Source organism: Pan troglodytes, chromosome 6 (assembly GCF_028858775.2).
Source record: "Pan troglodytes isolate AG18354 chromosome 6, NHGRI_mPanTro3-v2.0_pri, whole genome shotgun sequence".
Taxonomy (NCBI): domain Eukaryota; kingdom Metazoa; phylum Chordata; class Mammalia; order Primates; family Hominidae; genus Pan; species Pan troglodytes.
Genome location: NC_072404.2, coordinates 101993266 through 102014110, shown reverse-complemented (window position 1 = coordinate 102014110; position 20845 = coordinate 101993266). Strand labels below are relative to the sequence as shown.

The 20845-nt window shown below is 37.3% G+C and overlaps 1 protein-coding gene across 6 annotated transcripts in view; it reads left to right on the top strand.

The window, feature by feature from the left end:
* Positions 1 to 20845, top strand: part of CDK6 (cyclin dependent kinase 6) — a 231775-nt gene that overhangs the window by 199348 nt on the left and 11582 nt on the right. For 3 of the 6 annotated variants that reach the window (XM_003318579.6, XM_001167181.6, XM_016957767.4), the window contains exons 6-7: positions 14250 to 14300; positions 19131 to 19266. In XM_003318579.6, the coding sequence (XP_003318627.1) occupies positions 14250 to 14300; positions 19131 to 19266 (187 nt within the window). Of the gene's footprint in view, positions 1 to 14249; positions 14301 to 14413; positions 14443 to 19130; positions 19267 to 20845 lie in introns of those variants that run through there. The other 3 variants (XM_063814733.1, XM_063814734.1, XM_054655992.2) reach the window with 2 other exon arrangements.

The following is a 20845-nucleotide window of genomic DNA, read 5'->3' as shown; positions in this document are numbered from 1 at the left end:
AATTTCATTTTCAAGGAAAATGTGTCCCTCAGTTATAATGCCAAGACTATGAGTGATGATCAAGAAGTCTAACTGGTCAGTAATTAAACTTTATATTGGAAGTAGACATTTATTTGCTTAATATTCCAAAATCTGACTAAATTGTTTTCTAAATTCAAAAGGAGTTTTTGAGTAAAACAGTCAGTTGCTATTTAACCCGTAGGTCTGTAAAACCTGGCAGCCCTCTGTGGCCACATAGTCTTAAGTACAGTATAGAAGAAATACCTCCCGAGGCTTTTGTTTTATGTCTACATATTCATCTCTTTCTAAAACCGTAAGTGTAGCAACGTATGGCTGCATTTTTAACAACTTTTATTGTACTTTCATATTAAAAAGCAATATACCAGCAAAATTTCTGAAGTTTTCATTTAGGAAAATACAATCGGGCTGGGCGCAGTGGTTCACACACCTAAATCCCAGCACTTTGGGAGGCTGAGGTGGGCAGATCACCTGAGGTCAGGAGTTCGAGACCAGCCTGGCTAACATGGCAAAACCCCATCTCCACTAAAAATACAAAAATTAGTCAGCATGGTGGCGCATGCCTGTAATCCCAGCTACTTGGGAGGCTGAGGCAGGAGAATCGCTTGAACCCAGGAGGCAGAAGTTGCAGTGAGCCAAGATTGTGCCACTGCACTCCAGCCTGGGCACTCCGTCTCAGGGGAAGAAAAAAACATATTTCATAAATATTTTATCTTTTTTAACATATATTTTTACCAAAATGTAATTATTTATTCCTGTACATGCTGTTTTTTATCAAATGCTGTTTCATTTCTTATGAGTGACATAAAACCTTTGCCAGTGATATTTTTTTCTTATAGTTATAAAATCAAAAATATGACAGAGAGTTGTACCTCTCTAGAGAATGTATAATGCAAATGGATCTTATATATAATCATATCCCCTCAGCCTTCTCATTCTTGTAAGTTCATTTGCTTCATAAATAAACTAAATAGTTTGTACTGAAACCAGAAGTTGACCTTAATATTTGTGTTGGCTGGGCACAGTGGTGCACGCCTGTAATCCCAGCACTTTGTGAGGCTAAGGCAGCGGATCGCTTGAGCTCAGGAGTTCGAAACCAGCCTGAGCAACATGGCAAAACCCTGTCTCTACAAAACAAAAAATACAAAAATTAGCCTGGTGTGGTGGCACGCCCCTATGGTCCCAGCTACTCAGGAGGCTGAGGTGGGTGAATGATTGACCCAGAAAATGGAGGCTTCGGCAAGCTGAGATCACTTCACTGCATCCCAGCCTGGACAACAGAATGAGATCTTGTCTCAAAAAATAATAATAATAACAAATTTAAAAATATTTGTTATACCTTTTTTTAAATGTGCTATGGATAGATTGCATTTAAATACTTGATAAAATAGTATTGTTTAGAAATCATGATTAGCAAAACTGATTACAGCTCCTGCTCTTATCACGTCCCTGACTATGTCTAAGTTACAAAATCTTCTCAGCCATAGTCCTCACCTAAATAAGGAAATGCATTTATCCCCTTATTTGTCATTTTCCTAACTTCATCATCTATAAAGTTTTCTTAGTGATCTTTTTAAACAGCACAGCAGGGTATCATGGGTAAATTAAATCTAGAGATTTGGGCCAAAGATAGGACCAAAATAACAGCATTGAATTTTCCTTGCATATTTAGTCATAATGAAACAAGGAAAAGAAACCACAGGACAGAGAAAAAGGAGAAGGAAATACAGTATTAAGCAAAAATAAATAACTTTGGAACGAGTAACAGTTCATTCTATTTGTTCTTGATTGGTAGCCTTACTTTTACTGAGCAGGTTAATTTTATTTCTCAGCAGTTTTAACTGCTTCATTCACATGGTTTATTATTTTGTGTTATTTTCTTCCATGATATGGAGTACAACAGAAGCTGTGATATCTGTTTTTTTACAGATGAGCAGAGATTAAGTGGCCTACCTGCACTCTGGGATTTATTTGTTAATCAGTTACAGAGCCAGCACTAAGAGCTGGATCTTCTGTCTCCTGGTCTATACTCCTTTCCGTAACATGTGGTAAAGTGCTTCTCCCTTGTTCTAAAGAAATCTCTACAGGGAACCTAACACTGCCCTGATCTAGAAACAACATTGTTACCTGACAGGCCGGTTTGCCAGGATGACCATTCTTAAGTGTTTTAGGGAGCTAGGATTAATCTTTTTTTCCCAAGAGGAAGTAGCAATAAACTGTGCACCAAAAATAACGCTTTAGCTGCTAAATTCTGCTTAGTAGGTGGTTTCCCAAGGATGATCCAATGCAATGAGTCATCCCTCTGAGCACTTACTGCACATTATTTCTTTTTACTAATCCTCGGTGCTTTTGGTTGCATGTTTTTTAACCTTTAGAGCCCTCCTGGGAGGTTCAGAGTCTTCTCACTATGAATATAAAACAGACTCTACTACATCCCCCCACATGTCCCTCTTGTCCTTTACTTCCTTCACTTTTCAAATCTAAGATAATCCATCACTTAGGAGAACAGTCAGGATCGTGTCCAAAGATAAAAGATCAGCAGTAAGTTTCTCCAGAGTTAGCAGCAGCTCCATCTCATTCCCAGTATAAAAATCAAAAATGTAGATGGATGTAAGTCAATGTGTAGAACCTGTATCAAGAAAACTATAAAACTTGATTGAGATACATAAAAATGACTTTCCTAGATATAGAGAATATTTGATTATTAGAAAGATATTAAATATTCCATTTTCCTGAACAGGAAGATTGAATAGTTGTAAGGATATAAAAGGTTTCCAAATTAATTCATAGGTTTATACAACTCCAGTCAGAATTCCAGTGGGATTTCCTGAAATGCATTTGGAAGAGTTAAACTGGTGAAAATAGCCAAGAATTTTTTGTTACCAAAAAAAAAAAAAAAGTTATGAAGAGAAACTCCTGCTACCAAGCACTAAAATACATTATGCAACTACAGTAATAAAAATAATGTGGTACCAGCAGAAGTGACAGACATTAATGGAACAGAATAGAGAATGAGACTTGAAACCCTAATTTAGGAAGTGATGCAATTTATCATAAATCACAAATCTGGGAGGACAGAACGGCATATGCAACAAATGAGAATAGGGTAATTGGTCAATTTCATGGGGGAAAAATGGTAACCTGATTAGATTCTCACTATTCCTCACCACAGAGCAAATGACAGATGGCTTAAAGAGTTACATATTAAAAGTGAAGCCATAAAAGAATAAAGAAACTATAAGAAGTATCTGTGACCCTAGAATGGAGATATATTTTCAAAGCATTAGGAAGTCACAAACAAAAATACTAATATATTTGATTATATAAAAATTGAAAACTATTGTTCATGAGAAAATAAAAACACTGCCAAGTTAAAAAGCATGTGATAATCTTGGAGAAAATGAATGAATATGACAAAGGTGTAATATCCTTAATGAATAAAAGAGCTCTTAAAATTAATTGGAAAGCCACTAGCACACCCCACTGTAGCTACACTACATTCCTATCACACTGTGTACATATCACAGTGCTAAATCATTTTATACTCATAATACAGTTCAGATGACACAAGACAGTATTAGAAATTCAGATCTTATTTTCCATTCACATATTCTTTGTCCAAAGGCAGTTTAAGGAAACTAACACATTACATTATGCTATAAATACTTCAGAACAGTTTGTCCACATTGACACTTCCATTTCCTAAAATGAAACCCTCGCTGGCCCACAGAGGGAAAAAAAAAAAAAGGCTAGCTTTGTTAACCAGCTTTATTTCAACAAGCACATCCACATGGTAAGAACTTCCTCTGATGAGTCATCCACAGTTGTCAAACACCAACTTTCCTTTGTTTGGCCCATGCAGAAATCAGGTCTGTGGAAGCACAGTTCAAGAGTCTGAATCATTTAATTGTGTTTTATTCATATCTGAATTTGCATCTGTCACAAACCCAATGTGTCCACCGTGAAAAATTGCATCCTTCAAATATTACTGAACAAAAAACCCTATTCAAATAGGTCTGTTCTGTCTAGATTGTCTGTGAAATTTCTGAGGAATGTTGTGGGCTCTGTTTCCTGTACCAAATTGTTGAGTTATCACACATCATTGGATTCTACCCAAAGTGTGCTGGATAGGCATATTATATTCAGACAGGATACCAGTTGTCTTTACCATTCATAAAGGAAAAAAAAAGATTCCTCCTGCTCCCTGCCATAAGATATAAACTAAGAAGTGAAAATGTGTGTACCCATAGTTTTTTTAATGTGTCCTTGATTTCTTTTCTTCATCAAGGTTTGAGTTTTATTCCATCATAGCTTTGTTATGCACTTTCTTGTCACCCTGTACTTGTTCAAAACTAAGGACTATAGTCAAGACTCAGATCCTGCCCTGGGATTGGTGCCATCTTAGCTTGTTTGGAAAAAAAAAAAAAAAAAAGATCTTTAGAGATACCATCATATCCATTTGTATATAAAAAGAGAAAAGAATGGAAGTGCTGTGTAATTTATTTTTATCTATTTACTCTATTTTCCAAATTTTCCACAATGCGTATATATTTTATAATCAAGATAATCTGTTACTTTTTAAATTTTTTATTTTTAATTTTTGTGGATACATAGTAGATATATATGGGGTACATGAGATGTTTTGATATAGGTATGCAATAATTTGTTATTTTTAACAGTACCCATGATGAATCATTCAAAATATAAATTCAGTAAATAAGCTTTTTGAAAAAGTTAAACTTGCTGTTGGGCCAGTAAAATTTTATTCTGATAAAATAAATGCTAGCTTTTGTTGATTAATCACCACACTAAACTCACAATACTAGACACTGGTAGACAACATCACTGACATTCAAGGGCCAGAGCCCTTATTTATATGTTGAGCACATTATAATTTTTTAAGGAAAAAATGAGAAAATCAGTCTTTCAGTGTTTGGACTATTTTTAACCAATGATTGAATCCAATTTGAGAATATTTTTAGATCATTTGTAATGCTTTATGACTGATACTTTTGGTTCCATTTTGAGCAAAGCTTCTTTTTTTCTTTTTAAAGAAGCCACTTCAGCCAACAGACACTTCCATTTCAGAAAATGTCTAGTGATTATTTTCCCCCAAAGGCAACATGAAAACCTTCAGCCTCAGAAAGATGTCATTTTGCTGACATCCGGCTGATGTCAATATTAGAGTTTTTGCAAGAGAAAGGTGTGTGAGCATAGAGGTGATGATAATTATATACTCAAAGACACACCCACAACAGAGCCCATAAGACTCCCTTTGGCAAAAAATGTTGTATTGAAGACAAAACCGGTGGATTCAGAGGTTAAAAGTAAGAAGTGGTTTTGAGAGCCACATTTTGGTTACCGTAATGTATGTAGTATTTGCTGTTGAAATGTCTCTATTAGACAGACTTACTTTTGTATTTTCTAATTTTTATTCCTTGTATCAATGTTGCTTTGAAGTCAGCCTATCATGAGAGAAAACTTGACTCACTTAGCTAGTTCATTTTCAGAGGTGTGTGTTACTGATTAATGTAGCACTCTCTCTTGCTCCACCTACACAGCACTTCAGAATCATTCTCAACCCAGCTTATAGCCTATCGCTACCAACCAGACTGGATGAAATCTCCTTGTCATCCTATATGTGTAGGTAGCTCCACCCCAGTGACCCCCTAGTTGTGGTTGCCTCCTTAGATCCAGCACTTCCTGCAGACTATTAATTTAACCATGTAGACCTAACCATAGGCAATGCTCTTTCCCTGCAAAAGAGGCAAGATGCGTATAGTTTTACAAAGTCATTTACTGAAAGAGAGAAATAACATCTTGAATTGTGGTATGAGGAGGGGACTCCCCCCAGTCTAGTCCCTTATTACACAGTAGCAGTGAGTTATTAGGAAAAAAGAGAATAAAACCTGTCTGTCTGGACCACTTTCGTTCTGATTGTTTTGAGGTATGCTCATTTGATTTTTTTAAACAGCCTGCCCCACTGAAATAACAAAGAACTTAATTTTTTAAAAAAATTCTGTCTTCTACAGCCTCTTGCTCTGAGTCTCCTGGATAGGGTGACCAACCATCCCAGTTTGCCTGGGACAGAGAGGTTTCCCAGGACACAGCATTTTCAGTACTGAAACTGGGACAATCTTGGGCAAACTGGGCTCGTTGGTTACCCTATTCCTGGGCCCTCTCCTACCCAAATGACCAGGTATTGAAGAACAACAGTGCTAAGGTTCCTACTCATGAACGAATTCCCTGGTAAAGCTTTTCCTTCTCTCCCAGGAAGGCACAGTATAAAGCAAGACTGGGAGTTGTGAGGCAGAATCAGTTTATTATATGGTATGGTGAGGTTCTAATTTGGTCGAGTGATATCTCTAGTTCAGAGTTCTGCTGCAGAGTGAAGGCAATTGATAAGCCCTGAGCCCAGTTAATAATCAGAGCCTCACTAATTAATCAGTGGCACTCATTTTGCCAGGTGTCCCTGATCGTCTCTAATCATCTATTCTGTCTCCACACCACACCATCACCCTTGCTCCAAATGACCTTCCAGCATGTTGTCATTAAAGTTTTTCAATGCTAAGCCCAATTTAAACTATAGTGAGTATTAAAGCTAGAATTTCCACAAGGGAGCAGAAGGGTTATCCAAGCTCTGTGGTTATATGAAGAGACAGAAGACAGTATTCCCCGGAGTGTTGAGCCTGTGATATCTGACTATTAAAGAAGCCCATGGTGACAGGAGTGATTCCATGGGGGTACCATATCCTTGACTTGCCTCCAGTTTTTTAATAATACTAATATAAAGTCTTCACCCTTGTGAATTATAGCTTCCGAAGTTTGACTCAGATTTATTTTCCTGGTTCTAAAACTTTCTTTCATTTGCAAAGTTATTCAGTACTTGCTAGTCGCCTAACTTCATGGTTAGAGTGAGAATTAAAATGCAATAATGCATTAGGAACCCAGCCCTTGGAAAGTGCTAAATACATCATCGTTTCTTTCCCAGCCTTAAGAATCCCCCTGAACAGTGTGATTGGAGAGCAAGAGATAAGGGAGGCTTTGGAAGGGAAATAAATAAATAAATAATGTAATTTGGCAAGAAAAAATATCAAAAAGTATATAAAATGAAGAGTTGGATCCTAGTCACAGAAAGACAAATCACATTTATTGCTGCTATAGTGGACAAGAATGTGCCAGCCCAGCTTTTTAATTTTAAAATTATGGAAGATATATTACATTCATTAATATGAAGAAGGACGTGTTACTGACTGAATGTTTGTGTCCCTCCCAAAATTCTTACATTGAAGCCCTAACCCCCAATGTGATGCTATTTGGAGATGGGGCTTTTGGGAGATTATTAGGATTAAATGAGGTCATGAGGATGGGGCTCCCATGATTGGATTAGTGCCATTATAAGAAGAGACACCAAAGAGCATACCCTCTCTCTAGCCACGTGAGTACATAGCAAGAAGGCAGGTACAAGCCAGGAAGAGGGATCTTACCAGAACCCTACATTGTTGAGTTACCATGCTAGCACCCTGATCTCAGGCTTTCCACCCTCCAGAACCACAAGAAAATTAATTTCTGTTGTTTAAGCCACCCAGTTTGCAGTACTCCATTATTGCAGCCTGAGCAGACTAAGGCAGGGAGAGATGACACTGGGAGAATAAAAATGAAATTATTTGAATATTTCAGAGAAATAACTATTTCTTGGAAATGGGAGATACCCATTCAATTTTTGTCATAGTGATTAGAAATGACTTTTTCATCTCAACGACCGCTTAGTCTTATTTTAGTCATGTGTAAAGTTGACTCAGTAAATATATTAATTTATGAGTTTTGTAATGTTTCAGAAATCTGAAGTAGTTTGGTGAGTTCTAGTTTAATTTTAATCCTCAATTTTGAGTTGAAAAATGGTAGGGTTTGTCTCTCTGCTCTCCCTCTCTTTCTCTCCATCTCTCTCTCTAGAGGAAGTTACTCATAGTCCAGTAAATATGAGCCCTCTGTGGATAAATAAATTATTCACATCTGGTAACAAGGAAAAATTAATTCAGCTATTTATTTTTAAGGAAATTACCAGACTCATAGTCCCTCCTATGGACAGTGATGCCAGCACACTCTCTAACTTGTGTTAGAGACACACGTCTTTCCTCTAAGTGGCACCTCCCTTCCCTGGCAGAGGTTTTTTCCTATCAGTCTGGGTCTCTGTGACGGAACTTCGTCTCAGATTCTTCTTTCTGCCACGGTCTTTCCTTCTCATTACTTGGGCTTTAAATTGTTTTTTTCCGTGCTCTTTCCCACCAGCCCTTCTCCCTTTCTGGACCGGTTTTACTTCAAGTTCGTCTTTCCCCTCCCCACTCTCCTTAATCCTATACTGTTTTGCCTTTGCTACACTTTTTCTCAACACTTCTCTTTCTTTGTCTTCCAGGGAGACCATCCCTAGCCTTCATACCTGGCTGAAGCAAGCACTGGAGGGCAAAGTTCCTATCCTGCTTGCCTCTTGCTGCTTCTGTGAAGGTTTTCACAAGGTTTTGGATATAGGAGAATAATTGTCAGCCAGCCCCAGTTTTTAAATACACATTATTTGCAGGCAGATATTGTCTAGTGCCACAGGCAGATTAAAGCATAAACAGATACAACAATATAAATTGGATTTGGAGTTGGCTCTTGGTGTGTATACATCTAATTGTATATACGTATCTCTGCAGATACACCTGCTTGCACTTGAATTACCCAGAGATGAACCAAGGAAGTGAATTTTGAGACAGGAGGAGCTGAAGTTGAAGAAAAGAAGGGACAGAAAGCCTTCTTGCAGGGGGGAGCAATAACCACTCAGCATGTATTAACTGAGTTCCAATTATAGCCAAACTGGGCAGTAAATTCAGTACTCTGAATACAGAATCAAGTGAGGGTTGGCCCTGTCCTCAGAGAACTTCCAGTTTGTGTGTAGAAATCAACAGGTAAACGAATATAATAGAGTGCCTTAGTATTAAAGTAGGGAATGAAGAAGTGAGGTGAACAGATCATATACGTGCAGTGTATGGCAAGAGGGTTTTTTTTTCTTCTGATTTTAAAACTAACACTCATAAAACGCAGTATAGAAAAGTAGAAAAATGCAGAAAGCAAATCATTCATCATCTCACCATCCAAAGTGAAATATAAGATAATAGTTTCATACCAGTGCCTTTTTTTTGCATGCATAGACATTTTTGGTTTATTATTTAACCCTAATCTGATAAATCAGGTGTTGGGAAAGATTCAGATCATAACAATAGATTATCAAAACTTGCGGAGCACATGTCTCCAGACAAGTACTTGATTGAATATATGGTAAAATGTTTGTCACTATACTTTAATACCGCATGCTTAAAGCCTTTCATATATGTAGACCTAACAGTTTTCCTAGCAGTTTTTTTTTTATTTATTTTTGTGTGTATGTGAATGGTTTCCAAATACTTAGCAGTTTTTTTACCCTCCTCCTGAATCCGTAATGTTTGCTTGGAAATATAATTTCTTAACCACCTTTTTTAACAGCTCTATCAAAATATAATTGATATAACCACACAATTCACCAATATAAATAGTACAATTCAGTGTTTTTTTCAGTTTAGCATATTCACAGAGTTGTACCACTATCACCACAGTCGATTTTAGAACATTTTTATCTCCCCAAAAAGAAACGCCATACCCATTAGCAGTCTGTCTTACTCAGCTTGGGCTGCTAACAAAATACCATGAACTGGATTGGCTTATAAACAACAAAAAGTTCTTCCTCACAGTTCTGGAGGCTGGGAAGTCCAAGGTCAGAGCCAGTATCTGGAGAGGGTTCATTTCCTCATTCATTGATGATCGTCATCTTGCTGTGTCTTCATATGGCGAAAGGGACAAGGGAGCCTTCCAGGGTCTCTCTTATAAGGGCACTAATCCCTTTTATGACGTAATTACCTCCCAAAGGCCCCAGTTCCTAATGCCATCACCTTAGGAATTAGGATTTCAACACAGGAAATTTTCAGGGGCACAGACCTTCAGTCTGTATACAGTCAGTTCCCTCAAATCCCCTAGTCCCAGGCAACCACCATTCTACTTTCTGATCCTATAAATTTACATTGTCTATATAAATGGAATCATATTATGTGTGGTCGTTTGTGACTGGCTTCTTTTACTGAGCATAATGGTTTCAAGGGTCCTCCATGTTGTCTCAGTATATCATTCTTTTTATGACTCAGTGATATTCCATTGTAAGTCCGTACCACATTCTGTTTATCCATTTATCAGTTGATGGACATTAGGATTGTTTCCACTTTTTGGCTATTATGAATAATGCTGCTATGAATATTCATGTACAAGTTTTTATGTGGACCTGTATGTTAATGCTTTTGGGTATATACATAGGTATGCCAAACTACCTTTTTTGCATATTATTCATTCTCCAATTTCAGTGAAATGTTTTATATAATTTTATTATACAAGGAAAATGTTTAAAACTAAATCAGTTACCTTCTAATCTCCTCTCCCCACCACCTCCATCTATCTCATTCTGCCAGACTTTACTAATAATATAATACAAACTTAAAATCATGCTTCTCCTTTCAAGTCATGTTCAGATTTCCATCAAGTTCTGATCATCTTCTTCTAAATGTCTTTGCATCTCTAGCCATTTCCTTGTCCCACCTAGTTGAGGCCCTTGTCATCTTACTTGTACACTGACTTCCCAGTTGACCTCCTTGGCTTGGTTTCCATCCCTTCTTATTGACTCAGTAAACCCCTGCCAAATTAGTCTTTCTAAAACACTTTTTCTATATTGCTGTTCATTGAAGTCAGACAGATCAGCTTAGCCACTTACTCATCTGTGTTTCCTTAGATGTTACTTTACTTCCCATCTGTAAAAGTAAGTTAATCAAACCACTTCCTAACATTCTATTAAGATGAAACGATTACCGCGACTTCTGTCTCCCACTGGTAAAATGAGGTAAACTTCTATTCGGTGATTCTGCATTTGTATATCTTGTCTCCTTGTCTCCTGCTATTAATGTATAAATACATATTATATGTATATCATATGACTTACATTATATGTATATTACATACATTATAATTATATACTTTGAAATGTAATTTATATTTTTTATATATGTATTTTTTAGTATTTCCCAGCACCAATTACAGCCGTATGTACTTACTGGGTAATCAGTCAATTAGTGTGTACTAAGTAGATCAGTTAATTGATTTTCTGCTTCATCCAGTTATTTGAATAGGTGGTAATTGTAAGGTGATAAGTTAACAATTTTAACTTAACTGATAACAACTCTAGAATAGAATGTGGTAATGAGTATAAAATAATAGATATTCTCCAGTAATATTTTTTTGAAAGATCACTTTATGAACATGGAAAATTCTTCCACTAATCAAGAAAAATAGCTGTCAAAGCATAGCTGCAGGTCAAATACAGGTTACAAAGGTGTTCTATAGGTTAACCCATGACTTCCTTGTCTTTTGAGTACAATGAAATTATTGTAACTAAATGAAACTTTCATCCCCTGTTATGCATGAATCATTTCCTTTCTATAACAGACATACCAGTATACACTTCTCATCTGTTAAAAAACATACCCAACTTCTAAATGTTGTTTGCCACTGTTACTGAGATTACAAATGATATCTATGCATTTTTGAGTTGTTTTTTTAAAAAGGCATATAATCTGAAACTTAGTCCCCTTGGTAATTTGACCTGAGAAAATTTATCTCACTGATAGACTTAAATACTTGGTGAGGTTTTTGGGTTTTTTTTTTTTTTGCAAAACTGCATACAGGAAGTGATATTGCCAATTCAGAATTAATTAATCCTTATTGAAAAATGTGGCATTCATCCTTTAGAAAATTCTTTTCTTGATAAAGTTGTAAGAGCTGTAACATGTAAGCAATATTTAGTGACCCCAGAGGAAAGACTGTTAGACTTAAATGTGACTTGGACCTCACCACATGGTGGCAAATGGTTCCTTCCTTTCTACTTCACTGTGTGAAATACTTTACATGATTATCTGTATAATATTGGCCAGGAATAAGAGAGATATGTGTGTGTGTGTGTGTGTGTGTGTGTGTGTGTGTGTGTGTGTTTAGTTACCACTTAATTGTAACTCTGCTATAAGCTGGGCATTCTAGTAGATGAGATATATTCATAATCTCACTTAGTTGATCCTATGAGGTAAGTATCATTCTTTCCATTTTACAAATGAAGCAACTAAGTCAAAGAAATTAAGAGACTTTCCTAAGATCATATAGGAAGAAACAGCTAAATAGAGATTCACTCCCAGGACAGTCCATCGCCAAACAGACCCTTTCCCCAGTCAAAAAAAAATCTTGAAAAATCAACATGTTAACTAAAAAGAAATAAAAGGAGAGGGGAATATTATGCCCTTAATTAAGCCATGTAACATCTCCAGTACTCAGTTTCCTCATCTGAAAATAGGGATAATTATACTACTACATTTCTCCTGGAATTTTTGTGAGAATCAAATGAGATTATGTTTGGGGCACTTGGCACTAGGCCAGATACAACATTCATGCTCAATAAATTATAATTGTTAAGATTCCATTTTTTGCCTTTTTTTGGAAGTTTTAGAAAAAAACTTGGACTTCTCACCTTGTCATCTTTTAAGACCTGTCAAGATGTCTTTTAGAGCGCAACTTCGTGATTCTTTATGAATTTGGCTGCATTAGTGATATGCAGGTGGCTTATATTAGTTTTATAGGACTGCCGCAACAAAATACCAGACTGGATTGCTTAACCAACAAAAGCTTATTTTCTCACAGTTCTGGAGGCTGGAAGTCCAAGATGAAGGTGTCAGCAGGTTTGGTTTCTTCTGAGGGCTCTCTTTTAGGCTTACCTTCTCATGGTTCTCACATGTTTATTTCTCTGTGTGCATGTGCACCCCTGATGTCTCTTTGTGTCCAAATGGCTTCTTCTTACAAGGAAAACAGTCAGATTTGATTAGGGCCCACCCTATCTTATTTTAATTACTTGTTTAAAGGCTCTATCTCCAAATACAGTTAAATTCGGAGATCTTGGGAGTTGGGCTTCAACATGAATTTGGGGGAAAAAAATTCAGCCCATCACTTTGCAATAAGTAAATTCTTTTCCACTGCATTTGGAAATCATTATTTTCAGGAATAGTAACATTCATAGAAAGTATGGTTGAGAAACGTTAAGGTGTGTTCTAACCACTGAAATGCTATGACTGCAGGATTCTCCATATATGGCCATATATAGTGAGTTCATTTATTGTGCACAGAAAATATTTAAGAGGTCAAGTTTAAGGCTGTATAATTTGATATATAATATAAAAAGAGATATGATACCTGATAATAGACTACAACTATTTTAATACATTAATGTTGAAAATTACCTGTTTATGGCATTTGTTGAGGAAGGAATCAGGGAACGTTTACTTGTGTACCATAGGTGTATGCAAAATGAAATAAAATGTTTAGTAACTGCATCTGTCAGAGTAAAGCTCTATGGCAGAGATTTATAGGGAAACCTAGAGAAGTCTCCTCCCTCAAGGGGCTACTTGATCTTCTTGGAGAAATGCCAGAAATGTCACAAAATGACCTTTTTTAATTGCCAGTTAAATGCTCAATGTAGACAAGGAAGGCTGTGTGTTTCAAGCAGACACAATTGCCTCTAAAGCCCGGAGTTAAGATTTAGAACTTGTAATGGTTAGCTGCCATAATACTGGGAGGAAGAAAAGTGGTATAATTAGAAAAATAGACCCAGAGGTGGTTCACTGCAGCATTGAGGACAAATGAAAGGAGAGAGACCCATGAGGAAGTACTCTGATAGCAGAGTAGTATGGAAAAAGTGCTCTGAGAAATATCAAAGAATCTCACCTATTTATGGTTCGAGACTAGGCTGGTGGTATGTTCCACCTTATCACGAAGTTAAGCAGATCTTTGAAACCTGGAACTGAATTTGACGGTAGCACTGTTGTTAGAATGACTGCAAACAGAATGCCCGTGATTGTAAAACATGGAATTCATCTACCACCAGGTATTCATGAGAGATCCTAACCCATACGTGAAATGCAGGGAAAACCTTCACTTACCAAAGGAAAAATGTCTCAATTTTTTTTACTTCTTCCCAACCCATAAAGAATATTTTGCTTCCTGTGAAACAATGATAATGGCAAATATGATTGAAATGTAATCTGAGAACATTTCTTATTTAAAATGTATCTTTATTCTTTTAGGCCTCTTTTTCGTGGAAGTTCAGATGTTGATCAACTAGGAAAAATCTTGGAGTAAGTAATAATTATAATTTTACACCAGTGTCCATAGCATTAAAACATTTACAGTGACTTTCCTCTGACATGCATATCATGTGTTTATCTCTTGTCTTTCTTACTTCAAGCAGCTGCTGCAGACAGTGTTACTATTTGTGTGGTGAGTGGAGACATGGTAGAAGTGCCATTTTATGCAGAGCCCTAACTGCTCTGCTCTGGAAACTTGTATGTTGCTTGTGTGGATCTTTTAGCTGCTCCTCTTTCTTCGTGTGGCTGAGCTCCAGTTCTTTTAGTTCAAATACATTTTCTGCTTGTGGTCATTTCAAAAGCACCCGCCATCAGAGATGGGATGCCTGGTGACCAAGTACCCATCCTTGTCCAGTGGGCTTCCTGTCCCCACTGAGTATCCTTGGTCACCCAGGTTGGTTCTGCATTGTTTTGTTTTGTTTTCCTGGGCAAAGGATGGTATGCTACACATCTCATTTTTCTTTGGAGCACCAAAATAGAAAATGAGAACCCTAAGTCTTTGGCAAAATAACTCTGCAACTTTGAGAAAGTCATTTAAAACACCTCGTGAAGGGCTTACACAGTGCCTGGCACATAGTAAGCACTTTAAAAAGTTATCTATTACTGTTACTATTAGAGTTCATCATTAATTATTTAACTTTTTATTTCCTTAACTTCATCTGAGAAATGAAACTCTGACTTAAATTCTCTATAAGATCCTTTCTTGTGCTCAAATTCTTTGGTTTCAGTTACATCGCTCCTTGATGATTTACATAGTTTCATTCATGTCTGCATGTTCATGCATGTATGCATTCATGTTTCTAGAATGTAACTGGGGCACTTCTTCTGACAAAGCATGCAGTGTGGCATCCTTTTTTGGGTTTTTGTGTTTGAAAGGCCCATCCAAATTGGAGTGGAGTAGGAAAAAAGTGGGAGTTCTAGACCAAAAATAGCCCTGATCTTTGGTCTGTGACATTTTATAGGAATCCCAGTGATTTTTATGAAATTCGAAGTCTGTAAGACTGCAACAAAAAAAAAACACCCCTAAAGAACAGATTTTCATATCAGCACTGTCTACTCAAGCATGACTGCTTAAAACAGTTAATAAAACTGGAACCTGATTTTGTTCTTTTAGTGACTAGAAGCAGCTAGACTTCTGTTAATGCCAGTGCTACTGCTGAGTCAGAACATAGTAGCTTTAAGGCCTGAATAACATTTGCTAGTTTTTTATGCCTGGGGGCTTCCTGGGTCCAGGGCAGGTGATGCTACTGCTCCTACTACTGACCACTCTGTACAGTGGATAAATTCAACACAAAGCCTTCATGTTACCCCTGCTTCTGAATGGCAAGTTCTTTAATCACTCAATGATGAACTCCCATCTATTTTTCCCCATGACTGTTGAATGTATTTTGTGTGCATGTGATCATAAAGAGGAAACTAGGGAAAGCAGACATACTGATGACCTTCTGTTAAAAGGAAAGAGAATCTTGACTAAAGTCAGCTTGCCAGGACTTGAAAGCCATCACCTTCTTTCCCTTATTTATACTACCTGACAGTTGTGTCTACCTCCAGCACTGATGTCTGCAATCTTGTTAACCATTGTTAGTGCCCCCTTAGTACATGAGGCCAGTGAAATGGACCAGAAGGAACATTTGACCGGCATGTTTGACCTGCTTCCAAAGAAAAGCCAGTTCTGCTTTTGGCAAAGTCCTGACAATCGTAGGTTGCCAACAGCAAAGAAGCTGTAGAGTTCTATGGTTTGTGCCTTTAGATTTTACTTTGTGGTTTCTGGCATTGTGTCATCAAAATTATGTTCTGTTTCCTCTGAATGCATTACCTTGCCAGAGAAAAGGGACAATGCTGCACCCTAGCGTCACTGCTGAAGTACTTGAAAAAATATTTCTGTCTCCTCCATCACTGCCATTTATAGATTTTGTGCCCTGTTGGGCTTGCCAACATAAATGTCAACTTTTAAGGCTTATATTCAGCTGTCCAAATAGTGGAATTAAATGCAAGCATTTTTTAATGGACCTATCAGAATTTCACAACACATATATGGGCCATAAAAGTTCATTCTGGACATGAAACCAAATTTTTTTTAAGGAAAGCCATATTCACATACTCTTTTTTATTTTTTTCTTTGGAGACAAGGTCTTGCCCTGTTGTCCAGGCTGGAGTACAGTGGTGCGATCTTGGCTCACTGAAGCCTTGGCCTTCCGAGCTCAAGTAATCCTCCTATCTAAGCCTCCCAAGTAGCTGGGACTACAGGCACAGGACACCACAACCAGCTAATTTTTATATTTTTTATAGAGATGGAGTTTCACCATGTTGCCCAGGCTGGTCTTGAACTCCTGGGGTCAAGTGGTCCGCTTGCCTCGGCCTTCCAAACTGCTGGGATTACAGCCACCCCACCTGGTCCATGTTCACATACTCTTAAAGGGAAAAACATTTCTGTGTTTAGGAAGATTTAAGCCTTCAAGTAATAGCAAGTATTAAAAGTGAAACAATAGTTTTAGCCTGTGACATCTTAGAGCATTTTTAAGAATGATGTCATAGCTAAATGGAAATAAAATATTGGAATAGAGAGAACGGAACTCACTCTGGACTCTGTGACTGAGCTTGCTATCTGTGACTTTGGCAGTTCATTTTATTCCTCATTCTCAATTTCCCCATCTATAAAATGAGACTAATAACACCTGACTTATATGTCTTAGGAAATTATTACAGGAATCAGAGGAGGTGATAGACTTAAAGTTTTATATATATAGTTATGTGTTTGTTTAAAATTTTATATAAAATTATATAAAGTTATTTGTATATGTACACGCATACAAACAGAGATGTGCTGTTCCTCTGAAGGCTTTTGGCATTCAGTTGATCATATACTTGCAAGATGTAATTAGATGTAGATACATTCAAAGCCACAAATAAAAAAGATTTTAAATATTTCTAGGAGTTATTAATATAATCAATTTCTAGCTGACTGGTGAATATACACAAAAATATTGATACACATAGACCTGAAAACTAAAAAGGAATGAAAGGAAATTTTTAAAGCTCTCTAACAAGCATTTTTCATTCCCTCCTCTGCCCTGTCCCATTGTATCCAGACACTTACACGTGCATTTCTTTTCATAATTAATAGTGGTATTTTTGGTTTTTTTCTTTTTACTTCGATTGTAGGCTGTACTATTGAACAAATCTATATATTGCTCATTGTCATTTCTATTTATTGCTTCTAGTAAATATGTCCATGAATCTGTCTTTGCCTCAATAATGTAGCTCTCTCAGTATGCCTGATAGAGGCCAAATTACAGTGTCTTCCCCAGACACCCAGGCAGAGAAGCCGTGATGACAGGGGTATCTTCCCAGCTGAAGTCTATGGCCTGGGCTCTGTGTAGGTGAGGGAAGGGGAAATGAAGTGCTACAGATCTTGAGACCTGTACCACATCTTCCTGAAATCTGGAAGTACATTCATAAGAACACCTCTTCCTGGGCCTTAGTCCCAACAAGTAGAGGCCAAGCAGAAGACCCTAATGTGGGCCAGCACAATTTCTAACTGTAGTTAAAATTATTTGTTCAGTATTTGAATAGCTATGTACCCCGTCCACTAAACTATGATTTTATTTTTGGTTCAGAGTTATACAGTCTGTGTGAGAAAGAAGTCCCTGCATCCTCTGATTTTCTCTGTTCAAACCTACTTACGACCTATATGTAAACTATAAATAATATCTATACAATGTATAAGTTATGTAAGTCCATTGACCCATTAATTTTTTAAAGAATCTTAAGTTATACATAGATATAAGCAGTTCATATTTTAAGTGTGGTAATGATGTATTTCCTATGCATCTTGTATTAATAACATTTTCTAATTATAATAATAGTCGGCAGTGTATTGATTGATAATTGACTGTGTGTGATGTATATCAGGTGCTGTGCTATGTACTTTAAATTATAAATGTATATATTACTATAAATTTAAATAAAGTATAACTGATCCTCATTACAACTGTAAGTTATTATCATTGTATACATAAAGACACTAAGGGTCATAGATGTTAAGTAATTTGTCCTTACCTGCCAGTAAGTGGCAGGTGCAGGATTTGAACCCAAATCTGCCTATTTCCGAAGCCTGTGCTTATCACTTGCTGTTCTTTCCACATTTCTGATCCCAGAATGGTTTTCAGGGGAAATATAAATAATAGTCTTTTAATTTACTGTTTGCTCACTTTGGAATACCACAGACTTCCTTTTATAAAATCATGTTTGTATAATGCAGGCCTAACACGTTTTAGCCTCATTTTTCCTTCTGATTCTAATGTATATATTTAATATGTAGGGAATTGCTCTTTAACCAAAAATGCAACCAAATTGATATGTTAATAAACCATGTTGGATGAGCATCATAAAATCATGTCAATACTGGGGTGTTCGATCAAAACACAAAAAGCATTCTTGGACATAAAGGAAGATATGTACCAGTATGGGTCTCCTCTGAATACAATAAGTCCTGCTTTGTCACTAAGTCAGAGCTTACTGCCTGGTAATATATTTTCTATTTCTACATCATCCCTTACATTTAGTGTCTGCTACCAGAGCAATCTCTTATCTCCTCCCACTGAATTTTACAATTCTTCTGTGAGATTACCCTCTCCTCCATGACCACCATATTGCAGTAGGACAGAGATAAACAGAGACCCTGCCAGTAATAAAGTGAAGGTCTCCTGGGACTCTGCCCCCCATGTCTCCCCCTTAGATTTTGCCTTTCTCTGGAAATTGATGAGAAAACAGCTTCTGCATAGTAGCTAATGCTTATGTCCATGTGTGGTTCTTTTGTAGCGTAATTGGACTCCCAGGAGAAGAAGACTGGCCTAGAGATGTTGCCCTTCCCAGGCAGGCTTTTCATTCAAAATCTGCCCAACCAATTGAGAAGTTTGTAACAGATATTGATGAACTAGGCAAAGACCTACTTCTGGTAAGTTTTTCTGATGTCAAGCTCGTCTGCACTGTGCCAGTGAGACACCTGCCCTACCCAGACTGGGTGGTGGGCACAAATATCAGTTCAGTAGCTGCTATAGGCATCACATGCCACAGCCACATGGAGCAGGAGGCAACAGTCCCTCCAGAGGTTTTATTTTCACACTTGTAGCAGCTGGTGGCTTTTGATTCTGGAATGTCTTTCTGATCCACATTTTTTTAAATCTGCCATCTTTGAATGTTTATTTCAATGCAGGTTTAGAAGCCTCTCAATTCACTTTGACATATATTTCTTTAGAAGTAAATATTATGTTTCCTTTCTTACAGTTTCATGCTACTTTAAGTAATTTGTTTGTCATTTTAACGTGCCTTTTCTTAAACATTCACAACTTTGGGGAGATGTTTTTCCAAAAGAACTATATAGCAATACTTCTTCTAGTTGCTGATTTATTTAATAAGTATTTAGTGTGCCAGGGACATATAAAATACCTCACTGAAAATAAGGACTTCTGTGCTCTGAGACTCTTAATGCTCAACCATATACATAATTTCCTATACTTGGAGGCCAGAACAATAGGTAGAAAAGTATACCTGTTGGGCTGTTCTTGATGTCTGAAACCCAGTGAGTAATGAGTGTCTCCTTTACCTCCTGAATTAACAGCCTTTGATATCTGCTTCTGCCCGTGGGTGAAGCACAGGTCTTCTCCATGTGTCTCATGCTGGGGCCCATGCCAGAGAGGCAGCAGCTCCCTGGGGCATGTTTTTCTCATGATAGAAGGTATCGATGCTCCAGAAGGGCAAGCAGAAATATACAATGCCCCTGAAGGTCCATACTTGGAAGAAGTACCCGCCACTCTGCCCATGTTCCATTGGCCAAAGCAAGTTCCATGCCTAAGGCCAACTTGAATGGAGGAAAGAATGCTCCCCCTATGGTGAGAGGGGAGAGAAAAGAGGGAATATGTACTAAAAGTTATCCAATCTACCATAGTATCCAACTCTTGACTAAGTTGTGATTCCAAAAGCTCATTTTATAAGTAAACTATTTGGCAATTAAACTAAATTTTCTTGCAGAAACAATATTATTAACACAACGTTTTTTAATTAACCCTCAACCTGTCAACCTTGTTCCTGAAGTAGAGCAATAATAGAACTTAAACACCTTTTTTTAAACCATATTTCTATAGGACAAAATGTATTAAGACTTCCAACTTGAGATTCTCCCACACCCCCACATTTGGCTAAGGTGTTCTCCTTCTCTCCACCCTCTTCCCAGCTTTAAGCCGTCAGTGTAGCTGTGAGGAAAGGGCTTCCTCTCACATAATCCTCTAGAGACATGTCTCTGTATTGTGAATGTATTCCCACAGCTCTTTTCTCTTCTTTCCTATGTCCTGGAGATTAAATGCCACTACCTAATTTTCTCCTTCTTGGACTCTGGGAAAAGAGAACTCAGGCTCAGGAATTTTGCCCCTGCTTTCCGGTCCTTTGGGAATTCAGCCCTTGCAAAGCTTTTCTAGAGATGTTTCTTGCTGTTAGAGACAGTTGGAACCTTTCTACAGACAAGCTCTTTCTTCCACTTG